At 25.4% G+C, this 20,166-nt stretch overlaps 1 protein-coding gene across 1 annotated transcript; it reads right to left on the bottom strand.

Moving 5' to 3' along the window:
- Positions 1 to 13,436: 13,436 nt before the first annotated feature.
- LOC145833361 (sodium-dependent glucose transporter 1A-like) lies at positions 13,437 to 18,676 on the bottom strand. Its single transcript, XM_082940542.1, has 9 exons — positions 18,611 to 18,676; positions 18,232 to 18,409; positions 16,231 to 16,347; positions 16,009 to 16,116; positions 14,701 to 15,119; positions 14,516 to 14,653; positions 14,362 to 14,455; positions 13,802 to 13,935; positions 13,437 to 13,571 (listed from the first exon to the last, which is right to left on the bottom strand). The coding sequence occupies exons 1-9, from the start codon at positions 18,674 to 18,676 to the stop codon at positions 13,437 to 13,439; spliced, it is 1,389 nt and encodes a 462-aa protein (XP_082796668.1).
- Between the last annotated feature and the right edge of the window lie 1,490 nt (positions 18,677 to 20,166).

The raw sequence follows: 20,166 nt of genomic DNA, 5'->3' as shown, positions 1-20,166 counted from the left end.
TAACTGTGATTGAAAACTTTTACTAATGTATTTAAAGTTTTCGCATGAAATGCATAACATAAGTTATTAAATGAAGTAAAATGCACTGTTTTTGAACTTTAAACGACTATTTTACTTTAATGTTAATTATAAAAATTTAAATATACTGAGTTTATTGTGTATAATAGTTTATGTAACAAAAGTTTTTATTAATTTTATTTTATAACAAAACAATTCGTGTTATACAGTAAGCTCTCGCGAATCTACGCAAATTTCGTCCAAAGCAAAATTAAACGTGTATAATTCGAGGTATACTATCAAAATCCACCTGCGTTCAAAATGCACCCGATCAAAATCCGACCTCGTTCGAAATCCTTCGATTTTTTGTAAATATTTTCTTTATCTATTAATTTATTTTATACATTTTTTGCATTTATTTATATATTTCTTATTTATTTTTCACTATAACTGTTACCCCTAGCCCCTACCCTCGATCAGTAAGTTCTCAAATTTGACTAGGTGGATTTTGATCGGGTGGATTTTGAACGTGGGTGGATTTCGAACGTGTCCCATAACTCGATGACTAGATCTATTGACCATATTTATGAGCTTCAATATTTATCTTTATCAACAAACTTTTATTTTTCAAATCTGTAGATAAAGTATCATCAACTTATACTGTAAACAATCTTTAAAAGAAACCAAATTATTTTTTTTACGTACTTTAAGACAAAAAACTTTCATAACTGACTATTAAAAAAAATATAGGCTATTAAGAGGTAAAAAGTATAAATATAATTAGAAAAAAAAAATATATGTCTTAATTTTAAGTTTAGTTGAAAAATAAATAAAAGGCCCTTAAGTATATTAAAAGTTTTTGAAGAAGAGTAGAAAGTAAGGCTTAATAAAACCAAGTATGAATCATAACAGAGTGACCATAAATTTGCGCATATAAAATAACAAAAACTGTGTTTGAAAACGTTGCATAGCAACAATCGATTTTACTAACAATATATTGATCGTCACCGGTGAAGTGTTCTCTCCTGAGTGATAATATACAAAGTATTAACTTGCGGCTTATAAGCTTTTTAGGTTTAGTTTTCAGACGCATTTTAAAGTAAACATGATCTTCCACAACTAGTACTACAAGGAAATATTTACGTTCTTATTATACTTTTACTCCTACTATATCTAAACAAAAGCACAAAACAACAAACTAGTCGAACAACTGGTTGTATTAACCTTTCTTTTTGTTGTTAGGACTTAAATTTGTTTGTAACTTTTTACAATAAAAAAAAAAGTTTTAATTTAAAACACTATTTTTATTATTACTGTCTAAACTCTAAAGTATTATTTGTTTATTTTTGAGCATTTAAAAAATTTTCAAGTTTGCTTGAACTCAATAGTTTGAGCCGAAAAATACTTTAAAAAAAATACTTAAAAAAATTAATCTATTAAGCTAATAACTAAGTTTAACAATAAAAACCCAGGGAAAAGTAAAACACATAGCCGCAAAAACATGGAACTTTTACACTTTAAACTTTCTTGCAAAATTATTAAGGTTTATGGGTGTCTAGAAGTGAATTGGTCAGTTCAAAAATGTTTAAACTATTCCCTTTCTATCACAATCGCTAACAAATGCATAGAGCTCGTTTTAATCACAAAAAAGATTAAATGCAACCATTCATGTACTAAAAATTTTGTTAAATACATTTTTCTATAATCGCTTTTATACGTACGTTTTACTTAATTACTATTGAATAAAAATAATCTAAAAAAAGTAGTAGTTTTTTATGCTGATAATACGTGGTACTGCATTTAGTTTATCTTTTTTTAAGCAGTAATTCTAAAATAAAATGTTTTAGTTTTTAGTTCAGTTTTCTCAAAGTGTGTACATAGTGATGTCTTAGCATGCATATAAATTTGATGAAAAATTATTTAATACAGGTGTCGGCAGTTCTTTATACTTTTCGAGATAATTTTACCAAACAGAATTGATCGCATGCACACTTTATAAGAAAAAATAAAGTGTTTCACGAAATGTAGTTAATATAAGATAATTGTTGCAATATATATATACTAATAACATTTTAAACCAAAATGTGATTAAAAAAGCAGTAGTAAAGCACTAGTTATTATATTTTTTTTAATTTAGAGCCTGTTTGAAAGTTTGAAAATCTATTTTTTTTAAATGTATTTTTTAGATGAAGAGGAGCCCGTAGGCCACGGTTTGCCAACTCCTGGTCTAAAAACTGTTTAAATTAACGACAATACAAACTTTAAACTCAATAACTTCACCTGATTTTTTTTTAAATTTAAGTATGGAAGTAAAAACTCCTAAAACAATTTATTTAATATAAAAAACATAATTTCTCTTTATCAAATTAAAGATCATGTTTTTTGTTTTTTCTTTAATAACTTTAAATAGACTTAAGCTATAAGCTTTCTCAACTGAAAAGAATAAAAACACTTTATTAAAAACAGTCCTGAAGAAGACATTAAAAGGTATCCTTGGTTTACGACTCAATAACCGAAAGTTCTTGGTGCATCAGGTCCTAGGACCAAATATTTTGAGCGCTATTTTTCGTCGTTCAATAGACAATATAAACTATAGTAAAAAATTTAAAACACAAACTCAAAATTTTACACAAATATTACGTTATAATTCGGAAAACAAAGTGGCTAAACAGTGATATTGAGTTTGTAACAATGGCATATTAAAACCTTATTTATATTATTAAAAAGCTCATTTATTTATTTTTATAGAAAAAAATATCTATTAGTGACCTTTCAAAATTTTATTCAAGATACTGAGTTGAAAGCAAGATAACAAATCTAACTCCTATATAAATTATTAGTTTGTAAAAACTATCTTCAATAAAATAATTTTTGCTGTTCCCTAAATCGTTCGGCGAAGAAATAAAGATTGACGCAATAAGAAAAAATATTTTTTGAACAAAGACTAATAATATATGAGTTTTAGCTATAAACAAAATTAGCAGCACTTCTTTTTTATATGTTGTCTGACGTTTGTACAATCAATTATTGTAACAAAAAAAAAAGATAAAAATATTGAAGAAAAAACTTAAAGTTTTGTCCTGGACAACGACGTTAAACTATATCAAAGTGGTGTACGACTCGACAACCGAAAGGTTCTCCTTCGTACACCAGGTCCCAGGACCAACTATTTAGAACGCTTTTTTTTGTCGTTCAATAAATTTATATACTACAGAATATTTAAATTAAGTAAATGTTAACCCATTTGAATTTTAACTTGTCTAGCTAATACTAATATAAATATAAGCTGTGCAGGGTTAAATTCATGTGGGTTAACATTAGTTTGTTTAAATTTACTTTACCATACAAATTAAAAATTTAGTAGCCGAGTTAGAACTACCTATCGATCTTTCTTTTAAAATTTAACCGTAGCAATAAAAGTTTACACAGCAAAAACACCTCATGCATTTGTATTTGTATATTGTACAATCTCTGTATGAAATAATGAAATTCACGTTACCAGGCATAACGTTGTTGGATTTAAATCCGTAAAGATGCTAATAAGCTAGAACTGAAATTTAAAACAACTGTTTCAGTGTGGCATTTTTTAACTCATATGTGTCTTTGTCAAGTAAAAACAAACAGTTTTACAGAGTTCAAACAATCTTAACAGCTTTTGATAAAAATTTATTCAACCTTTACAGACTCCGTAAAACTCTTAATTTCTTATTACCAGAAAATGTTGTTAGTGATGTAAAATCAGTTTTCTTTAAAGTTTTAGTTTTTAATAGTATAAATTAGTCCCAAAGAAAAATTGTAAAATTATAATTTATTATTCTCAAACAGTTTAGTTATGAGTCACTTCTACTCATTTTTAAAGTGGCTTATTCAAAAATATAAAATGATAATAGTTTGAATATAGAACTATAATTTACTTTTTTACATCTAGGATATATTTTGGAGTTAGTATCTCTATTTTAGAACGTCGAACAAAGGTAGCATTAGGAAAACATGTACAACTAGGGATAAGTTAAATTTTACTTAATTCATTGTCTAATTAGTCTTTAATAGTACATAAATAATGGCTGTAAGCTTAATTTTAGAGGAGTGTTTTTTATTAAAATATAGACAATAAAAGAAAATATATGTAAACATATATAACGCATAAGGCGAACGTCGCTTGAGCGGAGTCCGGACAATTGCGGCGCTGGACCGGGTTCGGGCTTGCCTTTCGGCTCCCTGGCACCACCGACGAGCGAAGGGGTCGGATCCCACCGGCCCTTTGTAGCGCATCGCTGGACTTGTGGCGTCGGTTTAACCCGACGGCCAGTCGGAAGGCTTACTCTTTCCGAGGCCCTTTTTACTTCAGTTTGACGACTTCAGATGAAAGGACAAATCGTAGATCAAAGGCTTACTCTCAACGAATCGCAGCGGAAAACTGCTCTAACGATCACAGCACCTCGATCTTCAACTAGGTCGTTTGCGATTGATTTAGCATCTCGCCTTTCGGCGAGGGAGCTGACACTCACTCAGGGCGACGCTTGTCACACCCAGGAAGGTACTATGTAACGACCCAACGACCGTCTTTGTCTATCGTCGCTTCTAGGCGGGATTCTGACTTAATCATGGTCCCTGCCGTACCTTATTGTCAATTAAGTTAAAACAAAAGCTTACTTTTAATCTTATTTTACAATTTTAAAAACTATTTGAACTTAATGGTGAAATTATGATTCTAACTAGCTTTAGAGGTAAACAATATATACGTAATTTAATAAAAACTTTAAAGCATCATAAATGTGAACCAGTTTTAAAAAAATAAAATTTAATCTCTTTTAAAAGTCTCTTTTAAATACTAGAATATTTAATAATTTTGTGTAGTATGTATATTAACAATGTAATTACTTACAATTTTAGTTATTATTTTAGATTTACGAAAACAAACTATAATCGGAATAATAAACCACCTTTTGAAATTTTAAGAAATTTCACATATTGCAAAAATAAGCTATTATTATTTAAAGCATAAGCAGCTATATGGAGAATATGTTAATGTGTAATACGAAAACATCTAATTACACTATTTATAAACTTAACTAAAAGATTCAACATTATTTTTTATTTCGAAAATTTTACAAATTACTTTGATCAAATTACAGGAACGTATCAATAAAAAACTCAAAGGTAATTACAACAAAGCTCATTGATCAAATAATTTTGGAAGCTATAAATAATCAATAACTTTTTTCTGCTTTTTAACAAACGAACTTCTTAATACTAAGGTGTATGAATTCATATTTTCATAATATACGTAATTTCATAAATAATTAATAAATTCTTTGAAAAATAAAAGCTAACAAAAGATCTTGCTCATAGTTTGTTATACGTCAAGTTTAAAAATACTTTTAAGCTTGTTTAAAGCATTAGGTGGATACATTTTGTTAGTAAAAGAAAGACCGGAACTTCAGAATTTTTTTTTTCAAAATTGTTGCATGTACATATTTAAAACGAAAATATAAGAAACAAAAGACTCTAAGTAAGAATGTTTACAAACATTTACAACTTCTGTATTACGAGTTTTAAAGTTCATAAACTAATAAAACTAAGTATAATTAAAAACAAAGTACTTTAATGGTTATCTGATGGCAAAAAAGTTAAACTACTAAAATGATATAATAAGAAAATGAAAAGATTAATGTAGACTTCTTTACGTAAGTATTCTAATTGTTTTTTATAAAAACTGTAACCAAAGGCGATTTAATGTGAAAAAATAAAATGAATATTAAGCGTCCTAAACCAATAACAAATTTAAAAGTAATTTACACTTCAAAAAACTTTTTTTTATCCTACTAATATTGTTTTTTGTTACTTATTTAATCTAGTTACAGTTCTATTAAGTTTTGATGTTTATTGAATTTATTCAAGTCATAAGTAATTTACAAAAGATATTAAGATAATATTTTTTATACAATTAAGCCAATTTTATAGTTTTTAGTGGTATGATATATATTTTTATTATTTTCATAGTAAAATAAAACAGCGATAACTAATGGATAGCGATTTTTTTAATGAAATAGTTATTTTTAACTCTCAAAAACGTTAGTATTAAAACTAAATAAGTGTATATCTTTTTTAGAGCAATCGATCGATTTTCATTAAATAAACATAATGTCTCTTAAGACTTTTGAAATCTATAAGAAAGTAAAGTTTCTTAGCTCAAAGCATAACTCTAAATAAGTAAACTCCTCAACTATTTTGTTCTATCATTTGAACAGTGAAATGTGTTAACAAAAGTAAAGTTAGTTACTTTTCAAAATCTTAATCGAAGTAAGTTATTAGTAATAAATGTAAGTTAAACATTTGATAACCCTAAATAAGTTATAGCTAGTAAATTTAAACAGTATTACAAACGCCAATTTAAAAAGTAGGAAAAATATAAAAGTAATTTAATTATTCATTCGACATTATGCAAACAGTTAGTAGTGTTTCAACTAAAAATATACTTGAAAAAGTTAAAACTTGATTAAGTATATTTACTACCCAAATAAGCTTTGTATATCCAAAGCTATTATCATTTTAGAAATCAAGCTTGAATGATATTTTAAAAGTAAAAAAATACAGCTAAACTGACAAAATTAAAACAAACAAAAACAAAAAATATAATTTTTTTGAAATTTTCAAGTAAGTTTCTTATTTACTTTTTAATCGAAACATAAAAACAAAAAGTTTGATTTTTTAAAATATTTTTTGTTTAATCAATAAGTTAAATAATATCAATTTCTTATTTATTTAAATACTTTTCTATAAAGGAATTTATTTACAAAGCTCATAAAAACTTTTAATTTAACGAAGTATATAAAGGCAACTAGGTGAAGAAAATCTAAATTAGACTTTAGTTTTGGAGATTTAGGTCAACTTTCAAAGAGGTTTAGAATTAATTGGCAATACAAACTTTAAATTGACAATATTATTATTACTACTGTTTTTTATTGTTTTTATTTATTCAAAAATTGTAAAATTATAATCTATAAAGCTACTACAAAAATGTAAATATTATATCAAATTTAAAACATATTTCAAATCAAATCTCCACATATTCATAAAAACCTCTTATTTGTATATATTTTTGACTTTATTGCAGTAAATACGACTGTTTATAGACTGTGAAATCTAAAAAAAATTAACAAGAATTTTACATTATTACTAATTTTATTTTTAATATGATTTCTCATAGTAACCTTAACATTTGTATACTACTAGTATTGTACCTAAAACTAATCAAACTAGAAATAAAAATACTTTTTTAATGCAGTAAAGTGAATTTTATTTTCTGGCTGTTTTTATAAAAACTTAAAAAAAAACTAATAAAAAAAAGTTATCAGTTGTCACTCACATTTTGTATTAATTACACATAATTTGTTTTTGTTTAAGACATATTTGTTGACCAATTAAATTATATTTAAAATAGGAATCGTTACTGATAAAAAAACTTACATACTAAATTGAATTATAGAAAAAAAAATTGTTGCGACCTAAATATACCTCTTATTAAGTAAGTTGTTAAGTGTTTGTTAAAAAAAAACAATAGTTAACCTAGACAAACTTTTGTGCTTACTTGGTTAACAAGTGTTTGAATATAAAATTTTTTTACAACACTTCGACTTTTTAGTGAGGCCTTAAAAATTCAACTTTATACTGTATCGATCGAAATTACAGTGTTGCAGTTAAAAAATTAAAATTTTAAACATATTCAGTATTTTTAGTTGTTTACCATTAAACCTAACAGCGTTTAAAACTTGAAAAAGGAAGTATAGGAGTTTTATTACCATTTTTTCTGTAAGTAATACAATAAATAAATTTAAATAAAGTTATATTTTTCAAAAAATACTTATTTAAAGTATTTATTCATTATGTTATTAAAAAAAGCGTGTAAAAAAACAAAGTAAAATTAAATAAATATTCTAGCAAATAGATTTTAAGTTGAGCATATATATTTCTTAATAAGACATAGCCACGAGGGTTCTTACAAAAGTTAAGTAAGCTGGTTTTACAATTATTGAATGAGGGAGAATAAATTTATTCAAGTTAGGCGCACATTTTTAGTTCAATTTAATTAAAAAGTACAATTTTTCAATGCACTAGTATACAAACATAGGGATTTTACGAAGAGTCATACTAAAATAAAAAAAATTAACAAACTTTCTATATAATGCACATAAAGTTTTTCCAAGCATGCCTTGTAACGTAAATCTGTGAAACAAAAAAAGTTACAAAACTTACACTAAAACATATTTCTGCTCAACAGTAACGCTTTTAGTAAAATGTGATATAAACACTAGAATATAAAACAATAATTTTGTCAAAGTAGAAGTTGGTCAAGAAAAAAAGAGTGCTGCGTGTAATTATTGATTTCAAAATCTACATCGATCTTTTACCCGGGAAAACTCTCTTCAAGGCTTGTGCAGCGCGGTTTAAACATTATTTTGACACAAGAACTTTTATAGATTGTTGCAAAGAGAAATTAAAAGCAAAAATCATGTGAATATCTTTTACTCAAAACAAAAAAAAAGGTTACTATAAGCTTTTAGCACTACGCTTATACACAATTAGTAATTATTTATTCAAAGATTTAGAGATGTTGATAAAAACTTAAAATAGATTTTTGTTCACTTTATATTTAACAATTGAAAAGAAAACAAATTATAGTTACAAGCTTTAAAACAATTTATCAACAAAAAAATTACTTTAAAATCTTATGCTACAAAATAAGAAAAAAGTAGATGAGTAAATAAATTTGTTTATGGTTTTACCAGATGTTTTGTTAATTATAAAAAAAAACACCTTTTTTATGAAAGAGTACAAACAATCAAATTTGTATGGAAAAATAAAATACCCGTTGAAATAATAACAAAACTATATTTTTATAAGTTGACAACATATTTAATTGTGATCAATTTAATTTAGTCTAATTTGAATGCAAATAAAATACTATATTTGCGATTCTAAACTGTATATAAAATTGATAGAAATCGTTGATTATATAGCAGTTATAACTTAGTAAAACTGTGATAAAAACTTAATTGTGGAGGCTATACAACATCAAACAAACCTTCATATAAAAACAGTAAATTGTTTTTAACTACTCTCTTATTAAGGGAGACGTTTTCTAAAACTTCTTAACTCTTAAAGGTTAATCTGTTTTGACATATTTATTACTAAATAAATTTTTTAAGACGTTGATTTTCAAATAACCTTCTTGAAGTATTTGTAAAGTTTTGAAGTTTAAATGAAAATATAGTCTTGTTTATTGTATATAACTCTAAAGCTTTACAAAGCGACAAAACTTTCTAAAAACATTTTTTTTAATGAACGATATACTTATGCATATAAGTTAACTGAAAAGCATTATTTGTATTTAATTTTTAAAGTATTTGTCTAAACAGCTAAGAGCAGTTAAAAATATAGTTTCAACTTTAAGTAATACATGTACAAATAGACACATAAACAAGTTTTCCAGAATCTAATAGTTAAAAAAAAAGTTGTGATAGTTATATCATAAGCTTTTAACTTTAAGTATTGAACTTTAATCTTTATAATCTAAAACTATTTAAAACTTTTTAAGTGATCAAAGTTTTTTTTCTAGCTGTCATATTTGTTAATACTTTTATAAATCCTATTATAATTTACTTTTTATGTTTATATAATTAGAATTTTTCATAAACTACAAATTTACAACATTTAACTGAGTTTAATTTCATATGATTTAGAATAAGACAACGAATTTTATTTTACAAAAACCCAGATGAAAAAAAAAAAAACTTAGTTTCTAAAAAAAAAACATTTGTTGCCTAACAAATTAAAAGTACACAAAAGTTATAGCTTATAACGTCAATAATATTAAACTTTCTATACTTGATAAATAAGTGATAAAAAAAGCACTATCAAATTTCTGTTAGGAAAAAATAAAATTTAGATAAGTTTAAAAAATTGATAAATATAATGTAAACAAGTTTTGATTTTTCTATTTCAAAACTTTACACTTGTTTAGGTATTTGCTTATGAACTATCTTAACTGAAATTATGCTATAAAGCTCATTTGATAATAGGTTTTTATTTGTTATACAGTTTTATGAAAATTTAAAGTTTAGCATATTTTTGTTGTAAAGCAATAACGTTTTTTCTGTGTTTTAAACAAAAGCTGAAGAAAAAATAAACTACTTAAAATATTTAAAATGAATTGATGCATCTAAAATTAGTTTTGATGAAACCTCAACATCAGATTTGTTTACAGGAAAATTGTCAAAAACATACGAAGAGGTAACTACAGCAACAGCATCATGAAAGTCTTCTAAAAGCTCGTGCACTACCCAGCGGAGGAAAATTAAATGAGTTTCGTCTTGGTACGTGATCCAAATCGTTTTTTCATAAATCAAAGAAAAAATCTTCCTAATGTTTTTAACAATTCTACAGTAAATCTTCCACTCTCTACGTAAGCATTTTAACAAATCTGCAGAGTTTTGTTTAGACTTAAGTCTTTTTTGTACCACAGCGATTGCATAATGATGCAAAAAGTCATGGACAAAGTTCATAACAATTTTAGTTGTTTTGCTTTTACTTTTATTGCTTTCATTGAATTTCGGAATCAAGTTTAAGAAGGTTAACATCTCACAATCATCATTTAGTTTTTTTGATTTTAAGTAAGAACTACACACCTTTATTTTATAAATAGATATGTCAGATAGTTCCATTTTGTTACTGTATATTGTGACTAAATAAAGCTTGTGTTTTCGTAAACCTTGTTCTATTTTTTTTAGTAAAAGTTTTTGTTTACATATTCTACACTTGCAAAAAGTTGAACATCCGGTAGTTTTAAACAATTTGAAAACTTTCATCATTGTATTTTTTAAGTTTAAGTTCTCTACAAGTATAATTAAGATGGTTTTAAAGACTTTATAAAGGTTTATATAATATAAATAGATATAAAGCATTAAAATTACTTCTGTGTTATAATTAAGCTAATAACTTTAAATAAATTAATATAAATATTGTATTTAGAACACTTAATAAATATTTCAAATTAAATTTAGTCAAAACAACTGCAGAAATGTTTTAAGAATATATACGTATTAAAAAAATTGATAAATTTAAAAAAGCAAACTTTAACTCTTTTTTACAAGTATTTATATTTTTTACTATAAATTAAAACCAATTTTAATTGTTAAAACATTAACTTTTACTTAAAACAATCTTTTGTTATTATAAGATTATTACATTAACAAAAGTTTAGCTGAAAGATCAGCTCAGTATTATACACTGTATAAACAACCACTAACTCTTTCATAAAAGCTCATGTTCTGCTGATCAATAGATTTTTATAACATATAATTCTCAAAAATTTAAGTGTAAGTCTGATTGACGTAGTTAAGAACCTAGGTAAATTTTGACCTTACACACGAAAATTGCAAATTAAGAAAACTTTTGAATTATAAAACTGTACATCAAAAACTATAAAAAGCTCTTTTGAAAGTTTTATAGGTCGAAGACTTATATATATTAGATGAAATGAACATAATCAATTGAGTGCATAAGTACATTGAAAAATCTATGAAAAATTCATGTATTAAAACTTTTTAAAAGGTTTAAAAACAAGCGTTTATAGTTTTTAAGTCTATCTCGTAATGAAAACTAGAACTATAAAAATAATTTTTTTAAGTTTTAAAACAAAATTAAATTCTATAAAAAATATTATTATAAAAGTAAACTGCTAAAGAATTAAAATACATTACATTGATAAATATATGTTATAGTACATAATATATGTTTATGTTTTAATCAACAAAGCTAACAAAAATTCAATGTACTTTTTTTGCACGTATATGTTTTTAGCATATTTTTCAATATCTATAAAAAAGAAAAATTATCTTCTTGTCACGTGTATATCTTAGTTTTTATTTATTTTACAAAAAATTTTATGTTAAAAACAAATAAAAACAACTCTTTTAGAATTGCTTCCATTTTTTAATTAAAAAACGTCTTCAATTTCGTTAATAGAATGTTGAAACTTATTACAAAAATGAATGTATTTACGTAATTTTATAAAACAAAAAATAAAAAATTAATAATCTAACTAATAAATCTTTATGTTAAAAAAGGTTAAATAATATTGATATTGTAATATTAAATTAATACTAAACAACAATATTTCTTGTTTGTTAAGTATTTTTGGAATTATGCTTAGTACTACAACAATAAAAAACTAAATATTTAAATCTGTAGCATATAAACTTTTAGTTATAATTATAAATATTATTAACAAATGTAGTGAGCTTATAAAACGGTTATACTTATAATTGTATACATTATAATTTATTTAAGACTGTAAAATTTGATATTAAAAAAGTCACTATAAAAGCTCGATTTTTCAATATTGCCAGCACTTTTTTAAATAATCTTTAATCGATATAGTTTTTAAACAAAAAAGATGAAAAATAAAAACTTGTTTAAGTAATTTGTTTGATTCTTTTATTTGTATTTAACAATTATTTCTTATATGAATGCGTCAGGTTTTGCTCATACACAGAGTAGTATTTGGATAAAGCATACCTATAAAAACTACTTGTTTTAGCTTTTGAGTAAAATATGCAGCTTTCATTAAATAAATAAAAAACAATTCTAAACGTTTTCGTAATACAATCAAAAATTATTGAATTTATTTTAAATCTAATTTTGTCAACCATGCCTACACTATTGTTTGCAAGTTAAAACTGATTTTGTTAAATATGATCGTTAAAAATTACTTATGTAACAATCCACTTCTATTGCTATCTTTCTTATCTTTTGGCTTTATGTATAAAAAATTCACTTATGTAAGATAAAAAATTAGATAAGTACAATATATTTATGTAACAACTTAGTTACAACTTCTTTAAATAATTAGTATTTTGTTCAATATGCATACAAAAAACTTCAAGCATAATTTAAGTTTATTGAACATAATATTTTATTAACCTCTTTAAGGATTTTGATTTATTCAAATAAATTTCAATTTTTGCAGAACAAACAGCATAAACAATTTTACAAACACTCTATTTGTAGTTTATTCTTTAAATATGATTTATTTTATTATTCTAATTATTAGTATAAGTTACAAGATTGACGTTAGCCTGCATAAGTATAGAATGCTTAGACAAAAAAAAGCTTAGTGTATAAAAAATTGCAAAATATTTTAACACTGTACAAATTAATATATTCAGTAAAAGAGAATAAGTTAAATACTTGGTATGCTACTTTCAATGCCTAAACTTTTAGTTATAATTTAGCTTCTTAATATTTTTTAGTTTAAATCGGTATAAAGTTTAACAGTTCAGTTAAAATTTTCACTATTTTGTATTATTTAATACTTAATTAATAGTTGTGAAACAGTTCTGTTCTTAAATAAATTATAGTCTGGTATTTATTTATCGTTAAAAGCCAGTTGAATGAATTTTTGGTGAGCTTTCACTTTTTTGCTGTAGGAAACTTTCATGACGTTTTCCCATATAAAGCATCCAAAATGTAACGAAAATATTGGCAGCTGCAAGACCGGTTAAAAGATAAACCTGTAACAAACATTTTTCAATCATAAAAAGAACTTTATTAAACGTATATAAACATGACTTATCGTGTCTATAGAGCAAATCTACACTTAAAAACCAAACTTTATAGTAAAATTGCACTTTTAATGTCTTAAAACATCTCATCTAAGTTCGTTTTTAAAGTTAATAAACTTTCACACGCTCAAAGATCATTACTTTTTTTTTACTTATGTCACAGCACTAAGCAAGCTAACCACATTAAAAGGGAGTGTGACAAATATTGTCCCAGCAATGATGGGAGTAATCATGCTGCCTGCCGAGTTTCCAACTTGAAATATGAATATGTACGTGTTTGAAACGTTCGTTATCTGGCTAGTCCACGATACTCCTGTTGATTTTGGTGAAGTTATGTAATGCAAATTTATTTAAAACTGGTAATAAGTTCTTCACAAAAACATACGTTAAATATATGTACTAAACCATTTTGATTAAAAGTGGTTTTTCAGTTTAAATAAAACGAAATTTGCATTTCAGTGAGTAAATTAAACAAAAACTTTTAAAAGTTTTGTAACATGTATTTTGACTACTTTTAACTTTATGTTATTTTACAATTATCTGAAGGTAACTATATCATATCAAAAGTTATAAATATGTTTGTCCTAAAAAGGTCAAGAGTTTTATCAATTAAACATTTAGGTACAACAGTCAATTATTAAGTACTTTAGCAAAACATATAACAGTAGCATTTAGTTTTTAATTTATTAGAGTACTTTTAAATACTATATAATACTTTATCAAAGTTTTAACTACTAACCACAAGAATAAAACCATGCTACAGTAAACCCGTGAAAAAATGATTCGATCCAGAAAAGTAATGGTACAGTCTGACCAAATATTGCAAAAACAACCTACATTGTTTGTTGTTTTAATTTACTTAACTACGTTGACAACTTGAAAAAAAGACTGACCAAACCAATTGTAGTTCCGATTAAGCTAAACAGTATCATTGTTTTCGGGTAAAAGTAGTTAGAATAGAAAATTCCAGAACCCCTGCCAGTCATAAATCCGATCCAAAACAAAGTGTTTAACCATGCGGATTCTGAAACCTACTTAAGTTGATTTTCGAAAAATTAATTATACTAATAATTCTTACCGTGAAGTTTAGATCCGAACAAAGGGCAACTGAGTAAATGTAGCTTTGGTAGAGCGTTTCTAGACTAACGATTATGAAATAGAAAATAATAATTGGAAGAAATAACCAGATCAAGTCTTTTATAGGCTCCTCTTCTTTTTCGTCTTTTTCATCTTTTTCTTCCTTTTCATTTTCAGTTGAAGAAGTTTTAATTTTTTCTTCTGCTTTAATCAACGCTAAAACTACCATGACGATTCCAGTCACAATTGTGAAAGATCCTGATATTACATATGTCCAGCCGACCGGGTTAAAAATTTCTTCTACAGACTCGCTTGATGAATTGTAGGTGCTAAGATTGCTGTACATTGTATATGTGTCAGAAGTTTGACAACTTTCCTCGGTGTCACTTTCTGAGTCTGCCTTTTCCAAGAATGGAGCAGCTGAACGTAGTGACTTAGTTAAACTTGTACTTTTATACTTTTAAATTGATTTTAAAGCATATGACATTGTTAAAATATTTTTATGTTAAAGTGCTATTTTATTAACTTTTTTGTTTGGTGCCGACTAACTATAAAAATTTAAACAATAATAAAAACCTTAATACTTATTACAGTTAAGCGTGATTACTTGATTTGGATTATACTAAACTTTCCCTAAAAACTTGAAACTAATAAGTTTATAATGTTTCACTGTGTTCTAAAATCACAAGGTGTGGTACTATAATGTTGATTCAACTGCTTTAAATTTTTAACGTATTTTTATATACAAAAAAGATTTAATGTTTACAAAATAAATACTAAAAGCAAATGAAATACAATTTTTTCTTAAATTTAAATAGCCGTTCAAATATAACCTTTAATTCAACTTGTTAACAAACTTTTTAAGCATTTAAAAAAACTTTTAATCTGTTTTGTATTTGATTCATTAAAAAAATCCAGTATTGTTCTTTTGTGTATTTTCATAACAGTATTCTAGTAATACTAAAGCACTAATTAAGAATAAAGTAACTCTTTAAATTTTCAGAACTTAAGAGTCCTTTTGCAGAATTTTAAAACTTAATTTTTTCTTATAGTTGCGTTACATTTTAATTAAAAAGTGTTACGGTTTTGTTTTGATTGTTTATTTATAAAGGAATATCCTGGACAAGACGTTAAAAGGTATCCGTGGTGTGCGACTCGATAACCGAAATATTTTTTCGTACACCAGATCCTAGGACCAAATATTTTGAGCGTATTTTCGTCGTTCAATAAGCTATATATATAAGTATGACATTCTTTTATTTACTTTATTTAAAAACAAAAACATTATAAAAATCATTTAAAAAAATACCTATTATTGGTGCTAATACAGCACCGATTCCAAAAGCAAAATGAAAAGACTGGAGGTATGGCCGTGAGTCTTTTTCACCCCATAAATTTAAATACATTGACTGTGATCCTAGTAATTTTGATTATTAGTACTATAAAGTGTGTTACAAAACTATATAAACTAGCTATACTTGATTAATAATAAGTAAATCTAGATTATCGTAGTTTTAACAACAGCTAGTACCTGCGTCAAGGTAACCAAATAGTAGTCCAGTCAGGGTAAATGCAACAACTAATCCGGCCAAAGAATGTATCCAAGGAGTAATGAGCATTAAAACACCGCTAATTACTATTCCTATGCCTGTTTAAATTGAAAAATGTTAATTAGTTTAATAAATGATTAACTCAACCAAAACTATTTTCGTTTTACAAAACTAGTTTTCTAAAGTTCTGACAAAAAAGCTGTTTTGGTTAAAAAAGAAATATTGCGAAGATTTATAAAAGTAGAATTACTTAATATAATATATTTTCATGTATAGTAACCATTTTATCAAGTCTAAACACTTTAAATAATTCAATTCACATAAATTAATCTTTTTGTTTAAAAAATAAAAAAATATTAGGAGTAGGTAAATTCTCTATTCGGTTGCTCGTATGTGGCAGTCTTTTGTAGATAAAGGACTGGATTTCTTAGAAACTAAAGTTTCGCGTCTGCTTTTTTTGAAAACTTATAGTGAAAAATGGTTTGTTTCAACCATTAAGTTGTAACAATACAACTAAAAAACTATCACAACAGCTTACTCATAATTAAGTTTATTTATAAACTTTTATTTAATGTTATGAAACTTATTTGTTTAGTGTAATTTATATCTTAAAAATATTTACGGACGGACAAAATTACTTAATGAGCTGAACATAGAATATGGACCATATGTAGAGTATGGACCACATTTAGATAAGGTGTAATTTATTAATTGTTAGATTTAGCTAGTATGTAATTTTTAAAAAATTAAAAAAAAATTGTAACTGTTTAGTGAAATAATTAGACCATTCTTTAAACAATTTTATGGCAAAAAAATAGTGAAGCTACAATCGAATAGTTGATTATTAGCAATAAGATATATTAGAGATTTCTTATGAAGTTACTTAAACCTATAATAAAATCGGGAACGGATCAAGTATGCACAAAGAAAATTTTGCACGAAGGGTCACTTTTGCACGAAGACACTTTTACACGTAAGGTCACTTTTGCACGAAGGATCATTTTTGCACGAGATTAAAAAAACATCATTGAAAAAAAAACAAGGAAAAAAAAAAGTTACCGACTGAGGGTAAGGGTTAGGGGCAACAGTGATAGTAAAAATACTAATTAAAAAAATAACTAATAAAAACTATTATTAAAAAATACAAAAAAAAAACCTTATCGACCGAGGGTAAGGGTTAGGGGTAACAGTAATAATAAAAATAAAAACAAATAATAACTAATGAAAATTGCTAATAAAACAAAATTTAAATTAAACTAATTAAAAAAACAAAAAGTAGAAAAAAAAATTACCGACCGAAGGTAAGGATTAGGGGTAATAGTGGTAGAGAGAAAAAATGAAATAGATATAAAATTTAAACTAACAAAAAAAAAATTAGTAGAAAAGTTAAAATTAATAAAAAAATAATTAAGCAAATAAATTCAACCAGTGCAAAATCGTCTTCGTGAAAAAGTGTTTTTGTGCAAAGTGACTCCCCGTGCTCAAAAGCGTCTTCGTGCAAAAGTGATACTCCGTGCAAAAGGTTTCTCTTCGTGCATATTTGAATCCTACCCAATAAAATCATTTTTGGTTTATAGGTAGAAAACTATAAATATTTTTCAGTTGTTACATTTCAATACTCAAGTTAGTTAAATAAGTTATTTGATATAGTGGAAAATATTTTCAACGTAGTTGTTTTAAAGTTCCATTTTTCTACTAAGTATTTATAAAGTAACAGTATTAGTGTTCAGTTAAGTTTATTTGGTACGACCAGGTTTCACAAATTTGTACTTGATGATCTGTTTTTATCAGTTAAACTTATTCGTGCTAAATAAACTCAACTGAAAATTAGTATTGTTATCATTGCTCAATATTTTATGTTTTAGCATTTTTTTATTTGTCGACTTGTACCTTAGTCTAAGTTTTTATAAAATATAAAGTAAAAAAAAAATTCATCACGTTCAAAAGTTCATTTTTCAAAAAAGACTCGCACAGAAACTCACCAATTGTAAGTAATGGCTTGTACTTTTTATAGTATTTGATAAGGAGTCCACAAAAGACTGAACCAATAAGATTACCAGCTGCCCTTCCTGTGAAAACATAAGAAACTGCGTCGACTGTAGATCCAACATTGTCTGTCAAATATAGAAGGGTGGATCCAGATAAAGAAGAAAACAAACCCTGAACAAGTAAAACTATTTAACTTTACTGCTTTTTTAAAAATATAGTTATGTAATACCGAGAGTTTAATACACCTGTAATTTAATAACAAAGCAAATACTACTTGTTTTTTAGTAGTTTTTATTAAACTGAAAACTAATAGTTTTTTTTGACTAGCAGTAAACAAAACATTTATTTAATAATGCAATTTTAATCACTTACTGAACCTATTCTTGTCAAAGAAACTGCAACAACGACTAACAAACTCCAAAACTGTTTAGTATGCATCTTTTAGAGTTTAAACTATAAAAACAAACATGTTTATGTCGATAGGAAGTAGTAAATGATTTACTTATCACTACTTTTATGTTTATTTATAATTAAACATTTGTTTACTTTCTTTTCAGTATAAAAAGAGTTTTTAATCTTTATCTTTGTAAAAAAACTGTAAAAAAGGATATATTTCTATTTCTATTAAATCATATATATGGTTTTGTAACAAATATTTTATAAAATCTTTTCAAACTTTAAAAACTTAACAACGTAGAAATTTTTAAAATTTCATCTAATAAGTTAGTATTTTTTTTAATGTAATTACAGTTACAAAGTCGTTAATACAATTGCTCTAAAAATGCTAAATTTTTTAATTACAGTTTAAAATATAAATTGAAAGAATCATAGCTAGTTTTTATTTATTATTTTTATAAGAAATTTTTGTAGTAAACAATTTTAGTGTAGTTTTTTTTCTGTTGTTACGTGGTTTATCTTTTTTAGTTGAATCTCTAAGTATATATTTACAACTATAAACATTTTAAAACAAATCAATAGGTCTGAGTTGTTGGGGTGGCTGTCACTTTTGTACGAGGGGACACTTTTGCACGAGGGGACACTTTTACACGGTGACTTTTTAGCACGAGCGTCACTTTAGGACGCATAAACTCTTTTGCACGTAAGGTCACTTTTGCGCAAACGTCACTTTAGAAAGAGGGGGCACTTTTGCACGGCGTGACTTTTTTACAAGTTTAAAATGTTTAATATTTTTTTTATTAACTTCAATTATTTATTTTTTTTGCTATCACTATTACTGCTTACCCTCGGGTGGTAAACTTTTTCTTTTACGTTTTTTATTAACTGTAGTTTACTTTTTGTAAACACTTTTAATTTCTTTTTTTTTTGTAGTTTGTTGTATTTTATTTTTTGTAGTTTTTTACTTTTATTTTATTTTTGAAATGTTTTATTTCTTCTTGTTATATATCTTTATTATCACTATTACCAATAACCCTTACCCTCGGTCGGTAACTTTTTTTTCTGTTTTTTTTAAATTAATTAATCTTTTATATTGTTTTTTCTTGTGTTTTTTTCTTAATTTATTTTTTTAAATATTTTATATATCTATTTTACTTTCGTGAAAAATGACCCTTCGTGTAAAAATGTCAACTTGTGCTAAAGTGAAGCTCATGCAAAAGAGTCGCCGTACAAAAGTGACCCTTTGTGCAAAAATGTCTCCGTGCGAAAGTGTCCCTTCGTGCAAAAAAGACGCTCGTGCAAAAGTGACCCGTTCCCAAGTTATTGATATAATCAAAATTTAATTAAAATATCAGTTATATATATTTTTTTTAATGATCAGTTAATATGATTAAAATATCATGTTGTTTTTTGTTTCTCGTTTAGTGTGTGTTTTTTTTTTACTTTTAATAAATTTATGTTGCTAAAATTACAACTTTTTAATGCTAATAACAGTTTTCTTCTTCTTTATTTTATAACACAAAAAAATAAGT

This window comes from Thalia democratica, chromosome 4 (genome assembly GCF_965202585.1).
Source record: "Thalia democratica chromosome 4, ktThaDemo2.hap1.1, whole genome shotgun sequence".
NCBI classification, from domain to species: Eukaryota; Metazoa; Chordata; class Thaliacea; order Salpida; family Salpidae; genus Thalia; species Thalia democratica.
Note: the sequence above shows the minus strand (reverse complement) of the source record. Positions and strands in the feature narration are given on the sequence as shown.